This window comes from Arvicanthis niloticus, chromosome 16 (assembly GCF_011762505.2).
Source record: "Arvicanthis niloticus isolate mArvNil1 chromosome 16, mArvNil1.pat.X, whole genome shotgun sequence".
Classification (NCBI taxonomy): domain Eukaryota; kingdom Metazoa; phylum Chordata; class Mammalia; order Rodentia; family Muridae; genus Arvicanthis; species Arvicanthis niloticus.
In genome coordinates this window covers 62380465-62405788 of record NC_047673.1, presented here as the reverse complement: position 1 = coordinate 62405788, position 25324 = coordinate 62380465, and the positions used below count along the sequence as shown (strand labels likewise).

Below are 25324 nucleotides of genomic sequence, written 5' to 3'. Positions count from 1 at the left end.
GAAGAGCTTGGTGTCTTCTTCTCTCCTTCCCCTTCTCCCCTAGGGCGGGATTCCCTTTGTAATTAATCCCAACACTCAAACCAGAGGGAAGGAAAACGTGTTAATGAGTGAGCGTCCCAGGCTGACTAGGCGGTCTTCGCTCACAGCTAGAACACCGAGTAATTAAATTATTTTTGGAAGAAGGTGGGGTATGGTGTCAGGGAAATACCGTATACATGAGAGAGGGGCCTGTCTCTTGTCACTAATTAATATCAGGGATGACCTTTTTTCGCAGCTCTGGCCCGGAGGGGATCGATCTTCTCACATCTCAGATTCCACTGGAGTTTGTGAGGTCAGGTTTGTGGTCCCAAAGAAGAGAATATGGCCAGCATCAGGGCCTAGGGAGAAGGTCTTCAATCGGGGGTCGAAGAAGAAAGCTCCAAGAGGGGCTGCGGGCTGGACCAAAGCCAAGAATGGAGGCAGCATCCAGCACACCTTCCTGGCCAGGTCTGCAAGCCAGGGGTGGATTCCCAAGATCCAGAGGGCGCAGGGTATGGCCAGGCGCAGGGCTGGGGGTGCCGCGACTCGGGGAAGAGCCGGGCCGCAGACAATGGACGCAGCAGTGGGAGGGGCGGCGGCTGCGGGAACAGCCGGGAGGCGGCACCTGGGAGCTCGCTCCCCGCCCCCTGCCCCTTCTGGTCCCCTCCCCCTCCGCCGCCGGCTCGAGGTCTGATTCCTGATCCCCGATTGCTTGGTCCTGGATCCCGCCATGGGAGCCTGAGCGCCCTGCAGTCCCCCCGGCCCCCTGCCCCCGGGGCCTCGAGGGGGAAACAGGCGAGTGGTCTGGGACGGAGCCGGGGTGAGCGACCTCAGGAGCCCCCCTCGTCAACCCCCATCGCCCGCGCTGCCGGTTCTGGAGCGCGGAGTTCGGAACGACCGGGTGCGCTGCGGATACAAAGGCGCGGAGCGGAGTGGGGCGTGCGCCCAGTCCACCCGGCTGTTCGCAGCGGCGGGTGAGTGGCGGGCCGCGGGGGCGCGGGCAAAGTTTGCAAAAAAAAAAAAAAAAAAAAGGAAAGAAAGAAAGCAACAGAAAAAAAAGAAGGAAACCATGCAAAAGACCAGGGAGCGCCCGGCCCTGGAGAAAGCAGGGTGGCTTCTGGGGGAAAGGGGGGGCTTGAGGCAACCCCCTTCCGGTCTGGACTCACTGCACAGCCGAGTAACCCCAACTTTGGAGAGGGGAAGGGGCGCATGGGAGAAGGGGCGGAGCCCAGGCCTTAAGAGCCGGGGACTTTCCTGGGCCGGGGGCCCCGGGCGGGCGCCTGAACGATCCCAAGGGAACCCACTGAAGCCGGGGATTGGGAAGCGTGTGTTGGTGGTGGGAGAGGCCGTGTAAGGATCGGAGGAATTGGAAGCTGAAGGTATGTAGGGATGCATACACACCTTTGGAGTGAGGGGAGGAAGAGGCAGGTAAATGTTCAGGATGTAGAGTGGATCCCTGAGAGATGGCCCTGCACAGCAGTGTGTGTGTGTGTGTGTGTGTGTGTGTGTGTGTGTGTGTGTGTGTGTAGCCCAAGGATGGGACTTGCGGCGATACTGGTCAGTGTATGTCGGTGTGTGTGTGTGTGGGGGGGGGGGACACACCAACGACATCATACCTTTCCCTCGTCCTATTTACCCATGGAAGGTCCTAAGCACTGCATTAGTGAGTTTTAAAGGGTTGATTAGGGGGTCAGTATGCATGATTCTTTGTTTTGTGTGTGTGTGTGCATAGCCTTGACGTGCTGCGTGTTCCTGCAGGTGGGCCCTGGGTTTGGATGTGTAGATGGTTTTCCGTGTGTGTGTGTGTGTGTGTGTGTGTGTGTGTGCGCGCGCGTGTGAGAGAGAGAGAGAGAGAGAGAGAGAGAGAGAGAGAGAGAGAGCGCTGACCACACATCTGCTGTGTATATGGGTATGTATTTGTGTGTATACTCAAGGGAAGGGGTGTGTGTCTGTGTATGTGGTGAGAGAGGGGCTTATGGGAAAGCGGTGGGCAGGTATTAGAGAAGGTGGGTTTATACGAGCAGAATGGGTGGTAGGGGTGTGTTTGTGTGTGTGTGTGTGTGTGTGCTCTTGTGAGTAACCTGTACTGATGGATAGGTATGGATATGTGCCTGTCTTTGCTAATGTGTATTTTGAGTGTGTATTGTCTCTGCAGGCAGATTTTCCTAGCAGAAAGCCCACAGGGAAGGCTGTCTGCAGAATTTGAATGTCCCTGCCTAGATTCAAGGGTTGTGTCTGGAGTATGTGAGACACTGGTGGGGATTGTGCGGGGGTGGGGTGGGGGTTGGGGGGTGGGGCTGGGGGGCAGGGAGGGGAGGTAGTGAGCTTAGGTGGTGCTTATTTGGGGAGTTGGACTTTTTTTGGAAGATGGTGTGTGATGTGGGGAATGGGGAGGTGGAGGAGCCCTGTGGTCTTAAAGGAATTTTGGGGTTCAGGAGTCAAGGACATAATAGTGGCCTTCCTCACTGTCATAGGCTGGGCTTTAGTGCCCTTTGAGGCCATATGCTTGGCTTCTCTGACCCAGTTACTCTCTCTGAGGCCACAGCTCTCTTGGAAAGCCATCTTGAAGGTGGTTACTTCAGAGCTCCCCAGCTCTGCCCTGCCTCTCGGATCCTGAGGGGTGTGGGCTGGAGGCTAGAAGAAGCATACACCAAGGCGTGAGACCTGGTAAGGAGCGGTAGGAAGGAGAAAGTGACATGGGGTGATTGTCTGGGAGTTTCTGCAAGTGTGTTGAGTAGTTTATCTTGCAATTTCTTTATCAGAAGCACACTTTAGATGGAGTGTGTGTGAGTGTGTGTGTGAATATGTATGTGTGCATGCATGTATGTGTGTCTGAGAGTGTGCGTGTGTATGTGTATGCACGTATGTGAATGTGAGTTCATATGCACGCACGTTTGTTCAAGTGTGTGCATATGAGCGTGTTTCAGTGTGAATGTGTGTCTGTTTGTGTGTGTGTTGGAGTTGAGCTTTCAAGAAGGCAGATGCCCACTTGGTGGGAAAGGAGTCTGTATTCCTCATCTTGAGAGTGGGTGTTCCGTCAGAGACTGAGGAGTAGACATCTCCTCCTCCCTGAGAAGTAGCAGCTACCTCCTTTTCTCTTTGCTCTTGTTGATTCTCTTTTGGGGTGAAGGGAAGACAGGGGTGGTCATTTCCTCTGGGACCCAAGCCTTCTTCCCAGCTGCGTGTTCTCAACTCTTTCTCTTGCTGCCAGAGGTTAGTTAGGCGGAGACACTGGTTTTAAGACAGAGGCTGGAGCTGCACATGCCCATTAGGGTCCTGGGTAATTGCAACTGGAATGTTGGTCTCTAATGGGCATGTGCAGTTGGAATGTTCCATCTTTAGCCCTCAGAAATCCCTACCTTTCATAAAGCCTGGGGAGAAGAGGGAGAGGTTTAGAAATGTTGGAGCAGGAAGAGAAGGCTATGAAAAGTCTGCCCCCGTCCAGTGTTCCATTTCGTCAAGCCAGACACCTATCAGACGGTTTTTCCCAGGACCTGTAAGGTGCCCCTGTCCTTACCCAGGCCCTGGTGCCCTGGCTTCCTGGCATACCTTGTTTGCTCAGTGTATGCTTCCTACCAGTAGGAGTTGTCCTCCAAGGAGGAGGAATTGTGGTCAGACAATGAGAAGTGCCATTCAAAGAGTGCTTCCAGACTGGGAACCAGAGGCCACATTGGCCCCTCCTTCTCTATTGTCTTGGTCCTGCTTAGTACTTTCTCTGATTCCCCCACAAGGCTGCCTTCTCTGGTGTCTCTTCCTCTGTTCCCTCAAACTTCTTAGAGGTCTTGAGGAGGAAGACCCTCCTTTTTCATTCTTTCTGAGGCTTAGGGACGCCACTTTTCCCCTTTGCTGGGTCCCACACTATGAGGCCAAAGGAAGAGGCAGCCAGTTTCACTTAGTGTTCAGAGCTGTGTGGCCTGGTGCCTGTAATTAAGCTTCATTCCTTAGCCTCCTGGGTGTTTTAAGACACCTTTCTCCTAGCCCACACTGACCCCATCCACAAGGAATCCCAAGTCCCCACCCTGCACCGTGACCTCTCTCCCTCGATGCCAGTTCACTCTGAACTTCTAGCTTTGCATCCCAATTCTGTGAGCCAAGATAAAACAGCTAAGTTTCGGAAGCCTCACCTGTTACACGAGGTTGGTGATAGGTCCCACCTCGTAGGCTTATGATGACAAGTGAAAGAACCTGGGAAGAGTGTGTTCTTCAGTGTCTGGCACAGGGGAATGACAGTAAATCCTGGCTCTCATGGCTTGGATTTTGATCCCCAGATGTAGTGGGTAAGGGACGGATGGAGATCTGGCAGTAGGGCAGCCGAGTGAGGCTGCACACTGCTCTACTCTGCAGACCACATTCAGCACAGTTCCCTCTCTGCCAGGTGCTGTGTGAAACACGGGGGATGGAGTGGGGAAGAGCACTGTTGACAGGGGAAACACGCTTGGACATGTCGATCCCCGGAACCCCCTAGTGCTGTATGGAGGTATATCCTGGAGGCCTTTGCAGCAGATCTTGGTTCTGTCTGAGGTGTAGTATTGGGCAGGGTTCCTGAAGGAGATGTGTTGGACACTGTTAAAAGTTAACATGCAATGAATTTCTTTCAAGAGAATGGAATTTAGTGCACACACAATATGATTCAGCCATCTCTGTCTAGTTGTGGAACATGCTCACTAGCTCTGAAAGAACTGCAGACATATTAAGCAGTTGTTTCCAGTGCCCTCTTGTTTAGTTCTTGGCCACCTCCAACCTGCCTTCTGTCTCTGTGGAGTTATCTGTTCTTGCTCTTTTCTCTAAATTTCATCATTTATGTCTGGCTTCCTCTTCGCAGAATTTTTGCAAGGTTCATTCATATGTACTTATGTATATACATTATATATGTACAGCATGTATATACGTTATATATGTATGGCGTGTATATACATTATATATGTACGGCGTGTATAAACATTATATACGTACGGGATATATAATGCTTTTTATGGCTTAGTATCCTACTACACAGATATTCCTTAGATGACCCATTTATTTATATTTGCTTATTTGTTCGCATATTTATTTATTTATTTATTTTGAGACAAGGTCTTGCTTTTTATCTTTGGCTGGCCTGGAACTATGTAGACTAGATTGTCCTGGAACTTGTAGAGACCTGCCTTTCTCTCTGGCTCCTGAGTGCAGGTATTAAGGTCCTGTTCCATGACGCCAGGCTGTTCTTAACCATAAAGGATAGGATAGGAAGACAGGGAGAGAGGAAGACAGGCTTGTTGGTGGCCCCTGAGCATGAGCAGGACGTCTGTGGGCTGTTTGGTACTGCTGGATCTTGAAGTACAGAGTGGACATTTGGCCTCAGTTTCCCTAGCTATAAAACAAAATTAATGATCCCTTTCCTGTCCTGTCCTGTCCTGTCCTGTGGTGTTTGTTGGTGGAGGTGGAGGCATCAGGGAGAGGAGAGGAGAGGAGAGGAGAGGCTGGGGTAGTATTGTCAGAGGTTTTTTTTTTTTTTTTTAACCTACCCTTCCCTCCTCTTTCCTGGCAGCTCCCACCTGTGTGCTTCTGGTCTTATCCCTGTGAGATTCATCCTGCATTGCTCTGATCAACTTCCTCTCTCTCTGAGTTGACCTGAAACTTCTCACCCTCAACAGGTGGGTAATCCTGTGCTCCATGTGATTTTGAGAGCAGATGTGCAGACGGACTCTCTTTGTCCTGTTTGGCCTTTGACAGCCTTTGTCACCTTCTCTGTTGTGATCTGGCAAGAACCACAGTGTGTCAGGCAGGATCTTCGAATCTCCCCCCAACCCCCACTTAGTACAGAGTGGGAGGCAGAGGCTTCTATGGTGGGGCCCTTTGGAAATGAGCTGTTTCGGTGCCAATCTTATGCCCCTGGCAAGGTTGGTAATTACAGACAAGACAGCTGGGAATGGGTTTGGGAAAAGCAAGCTTGGAATCAGCAGTGCTGGGGCTATCCTGGTAATCAGGGTGGGGCCCTGAGAGGGCAGAGTGGCAGTGTCTGGGGGCTGGGGTGGGGCAGGAGGCCTGGGGCCCCCTTACCCGCCCATTGATGAGTAGCTAGGAGGAGACCCTGGAAAAGAGTGGGAAGCCATCGGATCCTAGGCCTGACGTAACTGTGGAAAAGGGAGAAGCTGGAGGACCAGAGAGCTCCTGAGACATGGGATGGATCAGTATGTGATTAGTTCCTGGCCCATGCTCCTGTTGGGGGGGAGCCATCTCTGCATCCAAAGACGATTCTCCCTTATTCTGAGTGGAATCTACTTTTTATAATGAGGCAATATGGAAAAGAAGCAGAGGGCGTGGCTATGCAGTACCTAAAAGCTGGGAAACCATCATTTTACTATTAATAATTTATTAATTTGTATTTTTTATGTACGTTGGTGTTTTGCCTGCATGTATGTGTGAGGGTGTTAAATTCCCTGGAACAAGAGTTACAGACAGTTAGGAGCTGCCTTGTGGGTGCTAGGAATTGAACTCAGACCTCTGGAAGAGCAGCCAGTGCTCTTAACCACTGAGCCATCTCTCCAGCCTGAGAATCAGTTTCTAATCTGTCCATCTATCTATTTACCTACCTACTTTTCTTTTTTCTTTCTTTTTTTCCTTCCTTCCTTCCTTCCTTCCTTCCTTCCTTCCTTCCTTCCTTCCTTTCTTCTTTTCTCTTTTTAAGGCAGGGTCTCACTGTGTGGCCCTGACTGGCCTGAAACTTCCCTTGTAGACCAGATTGGCCTCAAACTCAGAGATCTTCTTGTCTCTGCCTCTCAAGTGCTGGGCTCACAAAGACATGTGGCCATTACACATGGCCTTATTGAGCGCTTTGTGTATTTCAGCTTCTGTGCTTTACTGGATTCATTATTATATAGAAAACTATTGTTCCCATTTTACAGACAGGAACATAAGCTTAGAGAAGGCAAGAAAGTCTTCAGAGACGGCATAGTTCCTAACTGCTGTTCTTGGTCTCTGTGATTTCTTTGCTCTTTGGGCTTCCTTTTCCCAAAGTCTCTTGGTCTTTCCATGATGCCATCCCCATTCCGCTTGCTCAGTGTTGGCTTTAATCTTGACTGTGACTAATCCCTCTTCCTCCTCAGAAAGCTAACACAAGTCCATAAAGCCTGACCAGTAGAGACTTTTAAGGATGAGAACCGATGGGGTCTTATGGAGGAGCCCAGCCTTTTCCCAGGAGGAGCACCTCTTTGTCTGAGCCACTGCAGGGCCCCTGCTGGGGCTGAAGCTCTTCCTTTGTGTGTGGAGTAGGAGCCTCCTCAGCAAAGAGACTTAAGCTTCTCAGTCAAGGAGTCTTTGTGGAGAGGGACCCGGCCATCACTGTCCTGTGGTTCTTCTCACAGTCATAACCGTAGGACTCTCATCAGTGCCTGGCACCCCCCTACCCCCCAGCCTGGACAGAAGGCAAGAGGGGGTTTGTGATTGGGGGATCTGGCTTTTTAGGGGGAAGAGGGAGGTCGGATAGGAACAGGCTCCGAGCCTGAGGTCTGATGTGATAACTCAGAAACCAGCCAAGTGTGAATAGAAACACATATCTCGTCATCTGCTCTACCCCAGGAATGGAAGTGGCGCATAGAAAGATGGGGGAGTTGCTAATCTTCAGAAAGAGTGAGAAGCTTGGGTGAGAGAGGTGGGTGTTGTCAGGAGGGTGGAGGCTGGGTGCAACTCTTTTGGCCTTTGTGTTCCTCGATATGAGTGACCCTAGGCTGAGTTAGGTGGAGGGGGTTTACAAAGAAACCCAGGCCTGCACCCGCCCCCCCCCCCCCAAGACAAACATTGGGTCTCACACGTGAGGCTCACTCTACTGCTTCCCCATACAATCGTATGGGACATCACCCACGGTGTCCCATATGTCTTTCTTGCACACACTCCTTCCCCACATCTTAGCTCTCCTGGTCCACAGTACCAGCCCAGGGCTGGCTGGCTTCCCCTTCCTAAATAACTCTTCCTGTCTTGAGGCAAGGGCTGGGTGAGCAGACTTTGAGGTCTCTTGGAGCCAGGGGCAGTTGAGGCCCACCTAGGACTGAAAGACAGGGTAGCATTTTGTTTGACTGTGTGTGTAGGAAGTGGGGCTGTGGGCCAGCCCTTCCTATTGCCCTTCTCCCATTTTCTGGCTTAGTTTTTTCCACTCTTCACCTGGTATGTGGGGAGGGGCCTCTTTTGCCACAGCCTGGGAGGCAGCAGCTCAAACCCCTGTGGGTGGGGGAAATTAAATAGCGCATCCTGGCATTTCAGTCCTGGTTGCCTCTGTGTCCTCTCTCCCTGAGCCTCAGCCTGGGAAAGATGCCAAAGGGAATATTTGTTCCTCAACGTCCTGCCCAAGGCTGACCAGGGATGGGTCTAGGGGAAGCTAGGAGATGGGGTGCTGTGGGAAGGGCTTGTGTTTGTGTGAGCATGTGTGTGAGTGCTGGGTTGGGGGCAGGGACTCGGAGAACTGCATGGGGTTGGGGTGCCAGAGAGAGCAGAACAGGTCTCTACAGAACCTGCCTGGCCAGGGTGGGTGGAGCTGGGTGGGGCAGGCAGGAACCATTCCAGGTTTCAGAAGGGGAACTAGAGTATGTGCACATGTACTTGTGTGTCAGTGTGTCAGTGTCTGGGTTTGGGGGCTACCCTCCCTACTACCTGCCTGATATTGAGGGAAATTACAGAAGGTGGGGAGGGGTGGGGCTCTGCTCTCTCCCTCCTTTGTAGTCAGTCTCAGGTGCTCTGGCAGGAGCCTCTCTGTGGGCTCTTCCTTGCCACCCTGCCCCTCTCCTGCTAGGAGAAGGATCCTGCCCCCACCCTGGGGCTGTGAGGATGGTGAGCTCATGTCTGGCCCTCCTAGGAGAGTGCTAGGTTAGCAGTATGGGGGTGGGGCACCTCATCCTGCAGCCTTCCCACTGGGTCCCTTGGGATCTACCTGCCTTCTTTGGCCTCTTGGATCTCACCAGAGTCACTGGGTGTTTCCCGAGGGTATAAACGTGAATCTGGGAGCCCATTTTAAGGCTTAGGGTGGCTGTGGACTTGCCCATTGTGTACCTGATTCTTTCTGTGAGAGGATAGGAAGGATCTAGCATGAGCTTCTTGGGATGGGTGGCCTGTCCGTGTCCTAGGCTGGATAGGAACAAATGGCGTGCTAACGTTCTTTGGAGAGGTGACTGATTGGGTACAGAAACTATTTATTCTGGAGGTAGATTCTTTGGTATTTGGGCTTAGGACTGCCTGACCTCTGACCCCATGTCTGGTGGGAAGGCGCAGGGCAGGAGTCATTAAGTCTTCCCCTCTCCTCAGCTTCTTGTAGTGTTGTCTGTTGAAAGAACCAGAGCCGGAGGGAGGCTTGCAGAAGAATTTGCTCACCCTTTAGAGATCCCCGCAAACCCAACCGCTAGCAAGGTTTTCCCACCAGTAAGAGGCTAGAACGGACTGTTGTGGAAATAATGACCACTGGCCAGCCATTTACTGCCCTTCTCTGGGCCTTACTTTATTATCTGTAAAACTTGGTTGGTTTTATGGCTGAGTCACCATTCAACTATTGCTTGCAGCTGCTGAGAACCCCGGGTGGGTCAGTCCACTGTCCCCCAGTGAGGGAGAGAGAGGGCAGAAGCAGAGAGTTCCAAGTTAGGTGTCTGTATTTTTACTCAAATCAAAAGCCTTGAGTCTCTGTTATTGCCTGACAGGGCCACCTGGTTGGACTCATCTTTGAAATTCAGGGAAATAGTACGAAGTAGGCAAACCTCTGAACCTTTGTTCTGCTTTTTGATAATCAGCCTTATGACTAGGTGCTCTGCTCCTGGGCAGACAGCTAAGTTAAGTTACCCCCACCCCACAGTAGGCACTCACTGCTTGGGAGTCAACAGTAACACAGGAGTCACTTGCCTACCCATGGTCGAGTGCAGAAGGGTGGCCAAGCCAGATTCGTAAGACCCTGATTCTTGTGTAGGAATCAGAGAGGGTTGTGAGAGGCAAGAGCCCATGGATGGATGCCTCTTCTGGAGAGCTCCAAGGAATAACTGTGCCCAGGCAGGACTACCCTTCCTGGTCCCTGGTTGAGAAGAGGAAATGGGGCCTACAAGAGACAGACCCCCGTCAAAGCAGAACTTTTAGCTTCTTTCCCACATTTCCAGCATCATCTTTTTCTGGCCCAAGTCTTCTCTCACGTGAAACCCAGGTAGTTCCACCTCACAGGCCTACTTCCAGCCCTGTCACATGTCGGTGGAGAAGGATTAGCCCCTTCTGAGGTGTGATCCATTCCTCCCCCCCTCTCGCCTCTGCCTGAGTCACCCTGGCTTCTGCTTTTTCCTAGATGCTTTTTCTCCTTGTGTTCTCCCTCATGCCCCCTCCCAGGTCTAAGGATATGGACTGAACTATAGGCCTAGAACAGTGGCAAACAGACACAGTGACCACAGGCTCCTAGGCCTGGTTGTTTTCCTCAGCACCTGCCATGAGTGCGCGTGTACATACACACACACACACACACACACACACACACACACACACACACACGCACACAGAGCACTTGACTATCCACTCAGCTGAGGAAGAGTCAGTTGGTCCTGGTCTTTGTTTACCCTGCACCCCTACCTACCCACATACCCTGTACCCCAGGATCCTGTTCTCTCTGCCTCTTGCCAGGTTTTCAGTTTATATTTTCTCGAGGCCTCCAATTGTTTGCATGAAGAAACCCGATCCCAAGCTCAGACAAAAGCTGTGGCTGCCAGAGTAGAAACCCCATTCTCTCCCCCTCTGTCCCGTTTCTCCTGCTCTATAACCTTTCTCACTTTGGATGCTGGCTATGGGTTCCAGGACCTGGCTGCCATCACCTAGGCAACAGGGGGCTTTGGTTGCTATGGTGATCAATGTGCGAGAAGCTGGGCAGTGGGACAAAAGCCCCCACATTCCCCTCAGCCCTCCTCCCGATTCCCTTGGGATGTTACTGAGACACATTCCATTAATTTTATTTCTGAAAGGCCTTTGGAGGGGAGAAGGGTCTCCTTTTTGTGCCGGGCTCTCTCTGCTCCCTCCCTTCTCTTTGGCCTCCTTTTAACCCCAGATAATCCATGGCTGGTTTGAGCAGGGGACTCAGTGCCTGTGTTTGTGTCTCGTGGGGTAGGGGACGAGTTGAAAAACAAACGGTGGAGCATATTGGCTTTTTACAGCTTCTGCTCCTCAGCTGGGCACAGCTCAGCCCTGTGCCAAGGCCAGACTTCTCTCCTGTCTTCTCACCGCTCTGACATGTCTACCTGTTGATCTCATCCCCTGATTCCCTCCTCCACTTTGTTTCCTGGGAACGCTGCTCACCCAAGAGACCCTCCAAACCTGATTCTTGAGACTGATTAAGCAAGGGGAAGTTCTGCCCATCTCTTTGCCTACCTTTCATCCCTTCCAATGCTGGGATTAGCTCCTTGGGTACCCAGAGGGACAGCAGGCAAAGGCTTTAGAAGTCGTGGTCCTTTGGGCCCCCTCTGTTTGGTGGTTGAGGGAGGAACATGTTTTGCTCCATTTTGAGCAGCCCTCTGTGTGCCAGGGCTGCGGGGTCTGTCTTTGGCTGGAGAGGAAAGTAGGGGGCTCCAGGCTAAGTAGCTCAGAACAAAGAGTTGAGAGATGACTGGCACCCTGTGTGGCTTGAAATTTATCTGCAGGGGAAACAGTAGCTTCACCTCACATCTGGGTGTGTTTGAAGTAGTGGGCTGGGGTGTGTGCGCTCCAGAGTTCTTTATTTAGTCCCACGATTTATTTATACCGCCGCCTTCCCTAGTTTCAGAGGAAGTGGTTGGGGACTGGAGTTTGAGAGCTTATTAATTGCTTAACTATTAGTAGCTACACAGTCTATGAAAGCGCTTCTTTCACCCCTGTGTTCCTTACAGCTACCCCATGAAGGAGGTATCTTCACCTCTTGTTTTACCAAAAGGTTCACCAGCCCGTGAGCACAGTAGGGTTAGTAGCTTGACCACTGTCACGCAGCTCAGTAATGGAGAGTAATGGATCTTTGTGTAAATCCCAGGCTCTTTTTGACATCGGCTCTGAGATGGGGTGCAGGTATTTGGGGTGAAGATGAGGAAGGAGAGGGCTCTAGTGCCTGTCTGGGTCTAATCCATATCCCTTCTTTGTCCCTTGTCTTCATGATCCTCTCTGTAATCTGTTGGTTTCAGAGACTTCTGGCACAGCTCAGGCTTTAAGAGCAGCGCTAGAAGGACCAGGTGGGAACCACATCAAAAGTGGCGCAGCTGCAGCGTCTAAACCGTCTGGAGGAGTGAACCAGTAGAGTGGGTTCCCGGGGAAAGGGAAGAGGAGGCCAACATGTAATTTGCAGACAGTGGGGTGAGCATGGGATGGGCCCTGTTTGTGGCCCTGTTTTAGCGAGGTTTGTTGAAGTATATCTGTCCCCAAAGTATGTGTTGCTTTGATGTGGGGATATTGAAGTCACTGGCCCACGGATTGTCTCCACATAACTCTGTCAGGAGGAGAGATGGATAGATTTCACATCGATTCTTATCTCCCCACAGTGGCATTCAGACAGGTAGGCGTATTTTACTCAGTGGGTATCAGTTACTGTATCCACAGGAGGGGAGATGGATGTGAATCCATCCGTCTGCTCATCCTCCAAGTCCAGGTGATTTAAAGTCGTTGGAGATGTCTCCACAAAGCAAGTCTGTTTCAGTGCCTTAACATCCGGAAGGTCTCAGCAGCGTTGGACCTGGCTGGGTTTATTCCTTCTGGGCACTCCACTTGTCTTATTGACTGTCTTGAGACTTCACTCTGCTGGCCTCTTGGCCTCCTCAGTCTCTCTGCTTGCTCTTCTTGTCCTCCTGGGCACGTGCAGTTTGGAGATCTTGCATCCCTTCTCCTGAGCTCAGTGCAGCGTCTCTGCATGTTGACTCTACCTTCCGTTCAGACTCCAGCTCCTCGGAGCGGGGAACAGCGCACTCTCAGGCCTCTCCCACAAGCTTGCTCTTCCCCACACGTGCTGCATAAACTCGATCCTCCCAAGCTTGCTTCTTCTATGTAGTTCTTTGCCTTACCAGAGCCCAGCGTCTTCTCCCTTGCTTGGAGTAGGTTATTTATTTATTTTTATTATTTAAGTTACATTTTACGTACTTATTTTGTGTGCTTGACTGGGTGTTTTTGATGGGCCCCGGGCCCCTCTTCCTCCCCCCCCCGCGCCCCCGCCACTCTCTTCATCAGGTCTAATTGGTTCTGCAACTCCATTTCTTATGTCTTCAAATGGTTTCACAAGAAACCATTTCTTCACTCTAGTGGCCGAGTCCTCCTGCTGTTGGACCTTCTCTCACTGGTCACTCCGTGTCTGCTTTTACTTCTTTCCAATCCAAATCAGCACAGCTAAATAGGCTTCCTGATAACCCACAAATAAAACCAGAATTCTCTGTGTGGCTCCTACAGCTTCTGCCAGCCTCTCATCCTGAGCAGTGTGCTGTATTGTTTCTTAGCTGCATAGAACCATTGCTTGACTTGGCCTTCCTTGGTGTGGTGTCATTCCTTCCCTTTCTTGGGCTTTTTTTCCCTTTCTTGGACATGGTCAGGTGTCATTTTCCCATGTTCTTCCCAGTGGGAAAGAATCAAATAATCCACGCAAGTTGGACTATTCTGGGTGTTTTCCTTGCCCTTGGAGCCTGTGCTAGCATCTTTCCCAGCCTGGAATACTGCAGGTGGAGGGTCTTTCTAGCTGACAAAGCCAGAGGAGCTGAGCCAATTGGGCAGAACAGGAACCAGGAATAAGGTATTCTCCTGGAGTGGCTGGGCTTACCTGAGATTCTGGTGGTATTTGGAGATGTTTTTCCCCTTGTGTCCTGACCTATGGGAAGCCTGAGCTACCTCTAAGCAGTTGCTTTATCTTCTCAGGGAGCTGTCGCTTGAATTTCTCTTGAGATAAGCCCACTCGTCCAGCAAAAATAGAGTCCCTCAGGGTGACAGTTGACTTCCTAAAGGTGCCTCTTGGCCTGAAGAAGCCTGTGCTTAAGGAGGTGGCTGTGGGACCCCCCAAGAGGCCCCAGCCCGCGGCCCTGGAGCGCTACAAGGCACGGCGTTCGGACGCCATGGACACCGAGTCTCAGTACTCGGGCTATTCCTACAAGTCGGGCCACTCCCGCAGCTCCCGAAAGCACAGGTGGGTACAGCTTGAGCGGATCGGTCTGGTAGAGGTGGTGTATGCTAAGGCGGTGGGCTGGGGCTGCCGGAGGGACCTTGAGTCCCCTCTTGACCTTTGTTTCTGTTTCTCTGGCTTCCTGTTGCAGGGACCGCCGGGACCGACACCGCTCTAAGAGCCGGGATGGGAGTCGTGGAGATAAATCAGTGACGATCCAGGCTCCAGGAGAGCCCCTGCTGGACAATGAGTCCACGAGGGGGGACGAACGGGTGAGCATTGGGGATAAAGTGGTTTAGATCAGGCAGTTTCTGATCCTCTGGGGCAGGTGGAGTCTCCTAGGCAAGCCCAGGGCTGATAGATATCTAGGACAAATCCAAGATCAAGAGCGGTATCTTTTTGTTTATTTTTCAAGACAGGGTCACCTTATGTAGCTTGTTTTTGTTGTGAGACAGGGTCTCACAGGGTAGCCCTAGCTAGCATTGAACTCACAGAGATCTGCCTGCTCCTGCTTTCTGAGTGCTGCATTTAAAGGTGTGCACCACTATACGTGGCCCCAAGACTGATTTTAAAAACAGAATCCTCCTGTCTCTGAGTCCCAAATGAAGGGTTACAGGTGTGCTTCTATTGCCTATCCTTTGTTTCGTGTTCCAGGGTGGGATCTTGTTGCAGAGAATTTGGGGAATTTGGATGTTAGTGGAAACTCTTTTGGAGTTTGGAGGTACTAGTTTCTACCTGATCTCCAGAGGCAGAGGTGGTTTAGCTGAGTAAGGAGAAATGTCCCTGCTTCTCCAAAGCTCCTGTCAGCCAGTCAGGTTGGTTCAGGCGGGAGTAGGAGGGTAGCGGTTGCTGTGGGTAGGCCACAGGTTTCCCTTGAATCTCAGATGTACGCCCTCTGCTGTTAGCTTGTGCAACAGCATCATCTAGATCCTATGGAAGAGGGAGGGGTTTGGGAAGTCAATGGAGCTAGGTCACCAGAAGAGAGACTGGGCAGTTAGAGGGGGCACCTTGGAAAAGAAGTCTCTAGGACAGAGTGAGCAGTTGTTTCTGTCCTAACTTCTGGTCCATTGCACTCCCTGGATAGAGAGGACAGTAGGGAGGACACAGTCCTGGAATTTAGGAGGGACAGGATTTGCGGCGACACTGAGATTGCCCAAGTCTTCCGGTTCTTTCCTCTTGGGAGTATCTTAGCCAGTGGAGACTCTTAGCTTCTTGTTCCTGGGGGGCAGGGGCCTGTCTGACATTGAGAACTCTTTGCTTTCTGTAATATCAGGCCTCATGGATTTTTGAAGTGACGTTGAAGTATGATTAAACTCACCTCCTATTGGGTGGGGTTCCCTGCCATGATCTTTGAGAGGGTAGGCAGTGTATCTTGGGTCACTGGGTGAGGGTGGGGTTCCAGTCTTCTGCCTTCTACATTCAGATCAGATTCTTCTCTCATCCTTGGGAGAGGAGATGCCTGGGCTCTCTAGCTCTTGGCCCTTCCAGGCTGCCTCCTACACTGCACTGCATAGCTGAGTCCTGTAGCTTGTATCCCCTAGGGTTTAGGGTAGGACTCCATATGTCCAGGCTGGATGTGAATTGTGGGTACTGAACGTTTGGGTGGACTTCGGACTTCTCTGTAGGATGCTCTGTAGCCACTGCAGAGAAACAGCTTTGAGCTGACCACACTCTGAAGGGCACCTGAGAGCCCATCTATCTGTCCTTACAGCCACAGACCCTGTGCCATGGTTATTCAGATGGTCACCCCACAGGGCTAGCTTATAGAGACTCGGGTGACCTGAGTCTGCAGTGTGTTTCCCATAGTATGTAGGTCACTCACTGATCTTCCTGCTCCCTCTTCTCCCTTAATGAGAAAACTACAGTAGCTCCTCAGGTTAGAGGATAGATGACTTTTTTTTTTTTTTTTTTTTTGACAAGGTCTTCTGTAGCTCAGGCTAGCCTTGAACTTACTAATGTAACTGACGATGGCTTTGAACCTCTGACCTTTCTTCCTCCACCTCCCAATGCAAGGATTACAGGCATATACCACTGTCTCTGGATTTTTTTTTCTTCTGAGACTTGTCTTGATCTGTAGCCCAGGCTAATTTTGCCCATGTAATCCTGCTTCAGCCTCCTGTGTTCTGGGGTCACAGTCATGCATCACCTCACTTGGCCGGAATAGATGTCTGTCCTTGGCTGCCCAAGTGTCTTTGACTTCCCCTTCCCAGGTACTCTGCTCTCTGCTCCTGCACGTGGACCCCCAGTTCTCTCTTTCCTCAGGGTGCCTTGGTTCATGAATCTCTTCCCTGAATATCTAGCTCTGGCTTCTGCTGAAACCATGGACTTCTGCAAAATCTGGAAGAAACTTAGGAGAGCCCGTGTAGAACGTGAATGTTGGAACACTTCATGGGCATCTTTTAAGTGCAGACTGTGGCTTAGTAAATAGGGGATGGGCCTGTGGTTCTGCCTTTCTCACACGCTCCCAGGTGATTTCCACACTGCTGGCTTGCAGAGTGCATTCTGACTAACGGCCCCTGGAGATCATTTAGCTCAGATCCCAATCTTGGCTGAACATTATAGTCATCTTGGGGGCTTTTTTTTTTTAAAAAAAAAAAAAGGTTGACAAGCAGATCTCACTTTGCATAATTGGTATGTTTTCCAAGCTCCCTAGGTGATTCTACTGCGTGCGGCTGGGGTTAGGGGCCACTAATTCAGATGAGTTTCTTACATGTCACCCGATGCTGGGGGTCAGCTCGGGTCCTATCACTCTCTGGAAGCTGCCTCTTTTGCCTGGCAAGCCTGCTCATGGGTCACTGTCACTGCCCGAGAAGCTCCCTTGGCAGTTGTCCTGTGCTCCGCTTGGAGGGTCATCACTGCACATGTGGTGTCTTCCCCCCTGACCCCAGTGAAGCTCTCCGGGGACTTGGGTTTTAGATGGCAGTTTCTGCAGAGACAAGACAGGCACACAGTATAGCTCAGTGACTTCTGATGATTGTGTATGTGTTGATTTCTCTCCCGTCTGCTTTCCCACTTGGACATCTGTCTTCTCTGCCTGTCTTCTCCTCTCCACCCCCTTCCTGACTGTAGGATGACAACTGGGGAGAAACAACGACAGTGGTCACAGGCACTTCTGAGCACAGTATCTCCCATGATGACCTCACACGCATCGCCAAGGACATGGAGGACAGTGTCCCGCTGGATTGTTCCCGCCACCTGGGCGTGGCGGCAGGGGCCATTCTGGCACTGCTCTCGTTCCTCACGCCGCTGGCTTTCCTGCTGCTACCCCCACTGCTGTGGCGGGAGGAGCTGGAGCCGTGCGGGACCGCCTGTGAGGGCCTCTTCATCTCCGTGGCCTTCAAGCTGCTCATCCTGCTGTTGGGCAGCTGGGCTCTGTTCTTCCGCCGACCCAAGGCCTCACTGCCGCGAGTCTTCGTGTTGCGAGCTCTGCTCATGGTGCTTGTCTTCCTGCTCGTCATCTCCTACTGGCTCTTCTATGGCGTGCGCATCCTGGATGCCCGGGAGCGCAGCTACCAGGGCGTGGTTCAGTTCGCCGTCTCACTAGTGGATGCCTTGCTCTTCGTGCACTATCTGGCTGTGGTTCTGCTGGAGCTGCGGCAGCTCCAGCCCCAGTTCACACTCAAGGTCGTGCGCTCCACAGATGGGGCCAGCCGCTTCTACAACGTCGGCCATCTCAGGTATGGGTGCTCGGCAGTAAAGTGGGACTTGCGTAGGACAAAGATGAGACCTGAAAAGGTTGGGGGCAGGCGGGGCGGGGGCAATAAGTGATGAACTAGAGGGGCTGGGCGGAAGGGAGTTTGCACACAGTAACAGTTCAGTGATGTTTTCAGCCTAGCGACAAGGTCATATGTAGGACTGTGGGCAAGATGTCAGTGGGAGTTGTGAACTGCCAGTGAGAGGCAATTCAAAATCAGGACCCTTAGAGGAGGCTGGGCCAAGAGGAAGAGAGGTAAGAGGTATAAACAGAAGGAAGCTTTTTCTTGGAGGCATGGTTTTGTTTTGGTTTTTTTTTTTTTTTTTGGTGAGGAGTTGGTAAATGCCACTGAGATGAGCCGGCCAGAGGGAGAAGAAAAAGTCAGCTCCCACCAGGCTTGTGGGCAGGATGGTCCCCTCCGTCCCCCAGGCTATGCAGAGCATCAGTGGCACCTCCTAAGGTCCTGTCAGAAACCTTGGGGGAATGTTGGAGTGGGAGGAGCCCCTTGGCTGGGGCTTTTTTACCCCCTGGCTTCAGCATGGCAGAAAATGAGCAGCAGACCCAGCTTTGGGAAGGGTTAGGGGCCTGGTAAGTATAGACCTCAGGCTTGAGCCAGGCTTCCTGGATGCAGCTTGTCCCTGTCGTGTGTCCTCTCCAACCCTGCTGACCTGCCCTGATGTGTCCCTTCCCCCTCCCCCTCCTGCTGTCTCCCCCACAGCATCCAGCGAGTGGCAGTGTGGATCCTGGAGAAGTATTACCATGACTTCCCTGTCTACAACCCCGCCCTCCTCAACCTGCCCAAGTCCGTCCTGGCCAAGAAAGTGTCTGGCTTCAAGGTGTATTCTCTCGGAGAGGGTGAGCGGCCCTGCTCCTCCACCCCTCCCGGCCTTTTCCTAAGCAGGACTCCAGGCTACTTCCCTTGCCTTTTCCTTTCTCTGGCCTGTGTCCCAGCTCCCTCTGTTCTGTCATTCCCCTTGACTTCCGGTAGCTGGTCATAGCTGCTATCCTTCTTATGTTATGGTGTATCCCCTGGTTTAGATGCTGTGCCTGCTCATAGCCCTGGTCTCTACCCTTTGGCCCCAAGCTGCAAAATCTCCTGCATCAGGAGGCATGTGTGTGTACGTGTGTGTGCGCGTGTGTGTATGTATGTATGTGTGTGAGTATATATATGCAGGACTCCTCCCCTTTCCTCCCTTTCTGGTTGCTTTCCTGCAGTTTCTCCCAGAGGTGGCCAGGAGGGCTGGGACGGGGGCATTGTTGGGTGGTGGGGATACAGGACACATCCTCTGGCTGTGTCAGGCCTGTTTCCAGAGTGCAGAGGCTACACTTTTTCTGACCATCTCCTCTATCCTGATCTTGTACAGAAAACAGCACCAATAACTCCACTGGCCAGTCAAGGGCCGTGATTGCAGCCGCGGCACGGAGGCGTGACAACAGCCACAACGAGTACTATTATGAAGAAGCCGAGCACGAGCGCAGAGTACGCAAGCGTAGGGCCAGGTGAGTGCTGGCTGTGTGAGCCCAGGGCGGGGCGGACACCCGAGGGAGGGAAAAGGCAATAGCGAGGTACCTGTGGGATGAACTGGGGCGACGAAGCCCAGGAGGCCCCAATGCCTGCTGGGAACAGGACAGTGATGATACAGGGTCTGTATATTCATTTCCTAGTGCTTCCTTGATTGATAACCACGAACTCGGCAGCTGTAAAACAACACATTTATTATTGCTTGGTTCTGTGGGTCAGGTTCAGGCATGCTGGACTGCCTGCTTGGATCTCTGTGCCCCTCTCATGTGAGCCTGGGCTTCTCTTCCAGGCTCCCTCTCATGTGAGCCTGGGCTTCTCTTCCAGGCTCCCTCTCATGTGAGCCTGGGCTTCTCTTCCAGGCTCCCTGGCTTTTGATGGAATCACTTGCATCTCATGCTCCTCCACAGTTTTCAACATGGTAGTTGGCTTTTTCCAACAGGAGCCAGTTCTTTTTGACTTTTGCCACCTACAGAGAAGCCTGGTTTTCAGGCCCAGCAGGATAATAATTATTTGTGTGTGCATGTGTGTGGCCAGAGGCCAGCCTCAGCTGTTGTTCCTCAGGTGTCATCCATTTTGCTTTTTGAGATAGTATCTTCATTGCTCTGGAGCTTACCAAGTAGGCCAGACTAAGCTGGCTGGCCTCCGAGTCCCAGAGATGTGCCTGCCTCTGCTTCCCCAGTGCTGGGATTAAAAGTACAAAAGTACAGGCCATAATACTTGGAGGTTTTTTTTTTTTTTTTTTTTTTTTTTTTGAGATGGGGTCTTACTATTTAGCCTTGGCTGGTCTGGAACTGACTGTGTAGAGCAGCCTGGTCTCATTTCCAGCGCCTGCCCTGCCAAGTCTGAGGACCTGAGTTCAATCCCCAGAATCCATGTGTTGGAAGGGAGAAAGAACTCCTCTAAGCCCCACAGAAGGCGTGTGCATGCTCCCACCCACATAAATAGCATACTACTACCACCACTCCAGCTGATGTCCCTTCCCTTTAGTCATATGTATTATTTTTTTGCATAGTGTACTGTGGTGTGGAGCCTTTTCTGGTGGGATACTTGGCCTTTTCTGCAGCTTAGTTCCTAAGTGTCATTCTGGATTCGATGCTGGATTTGATTGTGGATTTAAGTCCCTAGTTTGATCTCACTGAGTACGACTGCTTCTTGCTGTTTGTGAGGAAAGCATTCCCTCCATCCCTTAGCATTTGGCTCCACAAGGACCTCTGTTACTTCAGGGAGCCAGTGGGTGGAGGGCAGGATGAGCAGTGGGCACCTGGTCCAGACAGTACCTGTCCCCCAGGCTCGTGGTGGCTGTGGAGGAGGCCTTCACACACATTAAGCGGCTGCAGGAAGAGGAGCAGAAGAACCCCAGGGAGGTGATGGACCCCCGGGAGGCAGCCCAAGCCATCTTTGCATCCATGGCCCGTGCCATGCAGAAGTACCTTCGCACCACGAAGCAGCAGCCGTACCACACCATGGAGAGCATCCTTCAGCACCTGGAGTTCTGCATCACCCACGACATGACGCCCAAGGTAGGCCTGCTGCTTCCAGACCTTCCTCTGTGTCCAGCTTCTAGTCTTTTGTTCACGGCTGTTTCTCCTTCCCGTTCTTTGCCATATCTTTACCTCTTCTTGAGAATCTCTTTTCCTGTTCCCACTCCATCTATCTTGTCTGTGGGGTGGAGGAGGCAAGGGTAGATTTCAGAACTACTTGGGGGATTTCAGAAGCCTGTTTGCATTCTTATAAGGCCCTAGATTTCTACATTTTAAGTCTTACACCTTTACCTTGCTGACCCCTTCATCCCTAAAGGAAGCTTTTGCCTCTGCCTACTTTTAGCTATGGGCTTACCTCAGCCCAGTTGCCAGCTTCCTAGAATGGCTGTCTCAGAGCCTTCCTTGTTGAGTGGGTGATAAAGAGGATGGGAATGTAATCGGTGGTATATCAGGCCTGAGTTCTTGATTTCATTTATCAGCAACACACACACACACACACACACACACACACACACACACACAGTGTGACACTTGAAACTTTGCTTGGCCCACTTTTCTCATAGTGTAGACCTACATGGTTCTAGTCATATCAATGGTATGGAAGGGAGGGAAGGAGGAAGAATAAGGTTCAGGTTGCCCTGGGCATAGCCTGGTGCAAGGAACGGGTTGAAGAATGGGGGTAAATTCTGGTCCTCACTGGAGCTGTATCACTTCTGTGCGTGTCATGGTCCCCATCAATACATTAAGCATCTTTCCGGCATTCTTCTGCGTTCACATTTGAAGATACCAATTCATGGGTATAGAATGAACTCAGAAACATTCTTGCTATCTTAGAAAGCTGTCTCAGAGGATGAAGGGTGGGTGGGTGGAAGAGATGCCAAAATAGTATCTTCTCCCCTCCTCAGGCCTTCCTGGAGCGATATCTGGCTGCTGGACCCACCATTCAGTACCACAAGGAACGTTGGCTGGCCAAACAGTGGACATTGGTGAGCGAGGAGCCAGTGACCAATGGGCTTAAAGATGGCATCGTGTTCCTCTTAAAGCGCCAGGACTTCAGCTTGGTGGTGAGCACCAAGAAGGTGCCCTTCTTCAAACTCTCTGAGGAATTTGTGGATCCCAAGTCGCATAAGTTCGTCATGCGGCTGCAGTCGGAGACCTCTGTGTGACTTTGCAGCAGTCGAGGAGGAGGGATGTGGGGGTTCCTGCGGAATGGGAGAGGCTTGGCTCTCTGGCCCTGACACATTTCTGCCGTCCTACTTCCTCTTGCTCTTGTTCGTTTTTTTTTTTTTTTTGTTTTTTTGTTTTTTACTTGAAGTAACTTATCCTGTATTCAGTCTCCTCCCCTCTTCTTCAGTTTTTCCCATCTGGAAATCTGGAGAGAACACCTTGCTTTAACAATGCCTGGGAACCACCCTGCCCCCCAATTTTGTATCACTCCAGGCCCTGCAGGAAACAGTGCCTCATAACTTCCCTCATCTCCGTTCTTCCCCCCAAACGTTCCTTGGATGGGAGTTCCTTCCGAAAGTGTTCCTGATTGTACCCTTTGCCTCCTGAGTTCCAGCTTATAAACGTATGTTCTTAGAGCTGCACTCTCTAGTGGCCCCCGATAGGGTTTCTCTTGGGGGCATAGCTCTGACCCCAGAGAACCATGGTGCCAAACTCCTATGGGACAGCAGCTAACCCTATACCCTGTCCCCACCCTTAGCCCCAAGTCCCTGGGCAAGGATGCATCTGTTACATAGTCCAGTCCCAGAGTTAGAATTCTCCCTGCAGTCTTGCTCTCCAGTGTTACAGCTGTACTTCCGGGTACACACAGACACACAGAAACACACACAGGCATACAGCAACTTACAGACACGCACATACACAAACACACAGAACAAGGGGAAGTTCTTCTACCCAGGAGTCTTTACTGCTGTTTCTGACCTGTATGGTCACGTGATCATAGGCAAATGGAGGTGGAACATCCCTGACCACTTTACCAGGGCTGTGGGGAAGGTATGATGTGTTTTTCTTAGACAACCCCTGAGAGGAAGGGCAGGATCGACCCCTGAGGTTGCAGAGACCCTTGTCACTGACCCCATCCCTCTGAACTCACTGACCTATCCTGAGCTGTTCTTCCTCAGCCTTACCCATGAAGGATGCATGTTGACTTCTTAAGGACGCCATGGCATGCAGACCCTGAACAACCCTGGGGTCGAAGACTTTTTTTTTTTTTGGTACCAGCTGCCCCAGTCCTGCTGAATTCCAGCTCCAGAGACCTGTGGCCTCATCTCTTTTTTAGGGGGAGGGGCCAGCAGCTCCTTCTCATCCCCTGCCTTAAATCCAGTTCTTTGCCTCAGGGGTCTCTTTTCCATGGCCTTCCAGGGTCCCATCCTCTTCTCTCCCCGCCTTGCTTTCTGGGCTCTATATCAGGGTGAGGGACCAGGATTACTGCCTTTCGTGGGTATTAGCGCCTCACCCCATTTTAACTAACATAGCCTTTGCAGCAAGTCTGAATCTCAGTAATTTAAAGCTCACTTTGAGCAGGATTCACTAACCCTCTAATGGATATTTTCAGAGTAAACTTGAGCCTTTAAATCAGACACCTTTAAATTATTTTTTACCACAAGGACTAGAAATAGGGAATGCCCACATCCTTCCTTCTGGGATCCAGGCGGATGACTATCCTGAGGACTGCGATGGAGAAATGCCCCATGACACGTCTCTAAACAACTCTCAAAGCCCCTGCAAAGGCCCTTCACTTCCCTGAAAATTTGGCTGGTATTTGCTGTGCAAAGCACACCCTGAGATGGGGTACCTTTGATCTCACTGTGAGGCTGTGAGATCCAAAGTGGGAGCCTACCCACCAGTTGCCAAAGGGCTTGTCCATTAGGGATTACTTTGTTCTCATCGGAATGGTCTGTGGAGCTGACGTACACAGGGCCTCAAGGTTAGCTTAGGGCTGTGGTACAGGTGCCTGAATAAACTCCAGTGAAATTAAAATGTTCTTCGGTACTGGGAAGGTATCTTTTCTTAAAAACAAAAAGAAAATCAGGTTTCAGAGGAGAATCTTTTGAGTCACGTAAATACCTCACTATCCTGGAAAGCAGGGCCTGGATGGTGACTGGGGTCATTGCCTTTGTGGGCAAGAGTGGGTTTTGGTGTTGCTTTGAGCAGTGGGTGGGTGGGATGGGCTGAAGGAAAAGATTCGGGATCTTAGTTGATGCCCTAGGTTAGGGACACAGGAGTGTTTGTTTTAAGAACTTGCCATGTTTTTTAATCACTGTGATATTTCCATTCCTTTTTCCTAAAACAAAGAGAGGAAGCTGACTCCCTGTCTAAGCACTAAGGGCTGTAACTTAAGAATGGTAGCGTTTTGGTCCTTCGTGTCGGAACTGTGGTATCTTCGTCTACTTTGGTTATTATTTTTTAAAGTGTCAGGATGAATTGTCAAATGTATGGCTGTGTGTGTGTATGTGTGTGTGCGAGGTGTGTGTGTGTGTATGTGTGTATGTGTGTGTGTGTGAGAGAGAGAGAGAGAGTGTGTGTGTGTGTCTTTTGCTTCTCCAGAATGGGAAGTTGTCTTCATGCTGTGAACTGCTATGGGTGGGCAGCTGACTCAGTCTCTCTGAGCAGTTTCCTCAATCAGTGCTGTCCTGCCGCTCACTTGGTTTCTTATGCTTCCACTGTGGGCATGTGGCTAGCCAGCCCAACGCTGTCTCCATAGGGGATGCTGGGCTGGGCTACTCCAGTGCACGCGTTGCTCTTGGCTATGTGGCATCCTGGCTCACCCCACTGCACAACTTGGCCTTTGTTTCCATGACCTCAGCGCGAGCTTAGCCCTCTTCCCTTCACACCGGGACACCGTGCCTCCGTCCATCACCTACCTCACCACCATCACCCTCCCCATTGGTCCCTTTCCGGTTTCTCCTTAAATGTATGTCTTTGTTCTCTCTGTTGGTCTGTCACTTCCCACCCTGATGCTTTCACATTCCCATTGTGAACCCTGATTTAATAAGGGCAAGGAGGCAGGATTCTTGGGAGATCTCACTCCCAAGGTTTCCCAGGGTTCCTGCTCTGCCTGTTGGTTGGGCCTAGCTCTGCTTTGTCCTTTCCTGGTCTGTCAGTCTTTTTTCTTTCCTCTGTTCTCCCTGTGGGGCAGCATCTGCTGATGGATTCTGTTCTGATTGTGTGATTGTTGTAATTTGTTCTTCTGTGCGTAAAAGGAAGGGGCTTCTTGAGTCTCTTCCAAGTGAGATTGTAAATGTAGAATTTTCCATTGTTGGATCTAGATTTTTTTATTCCCTTTTCTTCTCCCTTTTTTCTTTTTTTAATTTTTTGGGCTTTTTTTTTTTTTGGTTCCAGAGCTGAGACCTTGTGCATGCATGTAGAAAATTGTAAAATGTAAATTTTTTTTAATATATAAAAAGCTTGTTTTTACATTTGCAGTGGATTAAACATTATGGCAATTTTAGGGTTTTTTCTTAAACATAGGAACTAAATCTGTACAAAAAATTTTTTTTATATAAAATAAAGCCATTTGACTTTGG

The 25324-nt window shown here is 51.0% G+C and overlaps 1 protein-coding gene across 3 annotated transcripts; it reads left to right on the top strand.

Moving 5' to 3' along the window:
- The first annotated feature begins 689 nt into the window (after positions 1-689).
- On the top strand, positions 690-25324 carry Vangl2 (VANGL planar cell polarity protein 2). Of its 3 annotated transcripts, none has more exons than XM_034520112.2 (9): positions 690-992; positions 5546-5651; positions 13855-14119; positions 14247-14367; positions 17165-17772; positions 18508-18644; positions 19154-19289; positions 20600-20831; positions 21698-25324. In XM_034520112.2, the coding sequence occupies exons 3-9, from the start codon at positions 14049-14051 to the stop codon at positions 21956-21958; spliced, it is 1566 nt and encodes a 521-aa protein (XP_034376003.1). In that variant the 5' UTR covers positions 690-992; positions 5546-5651; positions 13855-14048; the 3' UTR covers positions 21959-25324. The 3 variants fall into 3 exon arrangements, with proteins under 3 accessions (XP_034376003.1, XP_076770608.1, XP_076770607.1); XM_076914492.1 differs by lacking the exon at positions 690-992 and adding an exon at positions 1190-1397; XM_076914493.1 differs by lacking the exon at positions 5546-5651.